This window comes from Rhinopithecus bieti, unplaced genomic scaffold (genome assembly GCF_001698545.2).
Source record: "Rhinopithecus bieti isolate Rb0 unplaced genomic scaffold, ASM169854v2 repeat_21610, whole genome shotgun sequence".
Taxonomy (NCBI): Eukaryota; Metazoa; Chordata; class Mammalia; order Primates; family Cercopithecidae; genus Rhinopithecus; species Rhinopithecus bieti.
Genome location: NW_016836804.1, coordinates 138 through 2,804, shown reverse-complemented (window position 1 = coordinate 2,804; position 2,667 = coordinate 138). Strand labels below are relative to the sequence as shown.

The 2,667-nt window shown below is 53.1% G+C and overlaps 1 protein-coding gene across 1 annotated transcript; it reads right to left on the bottom strand.

Annotated features, from left to right (window-relative positions):
* Positions 1-6: 6 nt before the first annotated feature.
* Positions 7-2,130, bottom strand: LOC108524753 (ral-GDS-related protein-like; the record flags this gene model as incomplete). The annotated part of the gene is made up of 3 exons (XM_017865830.1): positions 697-2,130; positions 378-571; positions 7-237 (listed from the first exon to the last, which is right to left on the bottom strand). Coding segments are annotated over exons 1-3 (604 nt in total), but the record flags the coding sequence as incomplete, so codon positions are not given.
* Positions 2,131-2,667: the final 537 nt, after the last annotated feature.

Genomic DNA, 2,667 nt, shown 5'->3' with positions numbered 1-2,667 from the left:
CGGGACAGGGACAGGGGGACTCTGGGGCTGACTGTGGCTCCAGCACTGTTCCTGGAGGAGGCCCTTCCCCTGGTGCTGGTGCTGATGCTGGTGCTGGTGCTGAATGTAGATATCCTTGTGCATCCATGGCTACAGGTGACTCTGGCTCCAGAGCAGGCCCCAGGTCCGCCAGCAGTGGTGGTGCTGGCTCCAGGGCCAGCATTGTTAATGGGTGTTGCCCAGGAGGTGGAGCAGGATCTGGAAAAGGAGAAAAGTCACCATTCCAGTCACTTTTCACTGGGATTTCCAAGTATAGAAATGACTGGATGGAATTTAAGGGAATTGTAGCCCCAAAACACCACCCCCGAGAAAGTCTTCCAGACTGCAAGCCTCCTCACCATCTGGCTTGGCCTCCTTGGGCTCCGGAAGCACCAACTGGCCTAGGACAATTTCCTGATGGTCCTCCAAGCCCAGTCCAGGCCAGGCGAAGGTCTTGAAGGCCAGCTTTATCCAGAAAGTTGACCGTTGCAGGGCCTGGCAGCAAGCCGAAGTGTTTTCAGGGGGCCAGGTGAACAAAATGGAGGTGGTGGTGCTGGTGATGGAGTGGACAGCTGAGTCAGAGGCCAGGCCTTTTCCCACACAACCCTCCAGGGCACTCTTGTGTGGTTCTGGGTCCCTGGCCTCTTGCTGCCTCTGTAGAGGACAGCCCCACCCTACCACAAGCCATCAGTGCTGTCCTGGAAGGGGCAGACCTGGCCATGTAGCAGGGCTGTACAGACCCTTGTGCGCCCCAGCGTCCCACTGACATTCTCTTTCCAATGGCCCTGGAGCACAGCAGTGTGCACCTGGGCACTCAAGACTGCAGCTCCAGGCAGATTTGTGAGCAGCTTGCTCATCAAAGCTCCAGCTTTGGTTCCCCTGGTCCTGGGGTTAGGAGGGTAGGGGCAGATGTTGGGTGGAAGAGGACAGGGAGAGCTGGGAAGGCACGGTGCTGGGGATGGGTCTGTCGGTGGCCAGCTGTGACCCCAGCCTCACCTCTCCTTTGCAGGGGACCTAAGTCTCCATTTACAGAACTCACTGTTTGCCTCTTGCAGGGGAAGTCCCCAGATGTCAGCCTTGTCGTGGGAATTATAAGACATATGAACCCCAGGGCTCCTTTAGTCTCTCCCCAGCTAGAGTCCACATATTTCCCCCCATGTTTTGTGGGTGAAGAGGCCCTTCAGAACCCTAAGTCCCCCCAGTTCATACTTGTTACTGGGCTCCGTCATTCTAGTCAGAACCTGGGAGGATGCCACCATCCGTAGAGGAGGCCATGAGGGTTTCCCCTCTAACATTCTGTAGATATGATTTGTTTATTGTGTCTGCTGTGAGCGCCTGATTCTGAGTAGAATTGAGGCCCAGGGATTGTCATCTGCTTTGTTTATGAAATTATGCCAAGTCACAAGAAGAGCGATGCACAAATGAGGTGTTTTTTATGTATGTGTTGAATGAGTGAACCCCAACCATTGGAGAACCCAGTGAGCCTCTCCAGATGTCTGAGTGGGCCTGTGGCTCCTTTTTCAGCACCAAGGGACCCCTCTTCTGTCTGTATCAAGGAGAAAGACCAGCCAGAAGGAATCTCAGACATCCTTTACCAATGCCATCTTAGACTTGTTTTCTATGTGCTTTTCCAAAGAGCAAGAGAGATGGGCCATTGTGGCAGAATGCTGAGAGCTGCTTCAGTGAGTGGGAAGAGAAATGTAATAAACATGAATCACAGCACCCACAGCAGATTGTCCAGAGTTTTAGGCTCTAGGGACCCCTTTGTTTGCTGTGTCTTAGATCATTCAGTCCCTACAAGAACCCTGTGAGGTTCATCTTCTCATTACTCCCTGTTTTAGAGGAGCCAACTGAGGCTCCAAGAGGTGCATCTTCAAGACGCAGCCAGTAGGGGACAGAGGGACCTCCGTGCCTTGGAGGGGATGGACACTCACCTTCTAAACAGCAGTTCCAAAAAGTGTGGCACGGTGATAAAGTCCCAGGAGGGACCCAGGCAGGTGGCATAGGAGGAGATGGGTTTAGTTAGAAAGGCTGGCACCAGGGACTCCAACAGCTTCTCCCCTGTGCCGGGCTGGAAAGTTGGCATCCTGCAGATCTCATTTTCGTACTAGGGGGACAAGGAGGGACATGGGAGTCAGTGGTAACACCATGAACCACCAGAGGATCAGGATCTGGAACTCACACCAAGAAATACCAACCCTTCAGGGACTTGTGCATGTAGAGAAGCTGGGTGCCCATGGTGAAAAGGGTTCTAGGTTTTCAAGGTAAAACGGCATGTGAGGATGGAGAAGGAGAAAATGATTCATGCCTTCAAGGCATCGGCACGGTGAATGTGAGCTGTGGGGCAACAGCACCCTCTGTATCAACAGCCTGCATGAAGAGCATCATCCCTGCAATCCTCAAAAATCACCCTGATGGTGGAGAAGAGGAGACGCAGGCTTTTGGATGTCAAATGCTTGCTCAGCAGCACCTGGGTCAGAAGAGAGCACCTTCCACAGGGAGGACTAGATGAAATTCCCTCTAGGCCACCTGAGGCTCCACTTCTGATATGGAGGGGAAGGGCCTGGGGAGGTCTCATCCTCTCCTTATTTTAGTGACAGCACACTGGACAAGATGCTCTAGAAGAACCCTTTGACTTAAAGGGATATG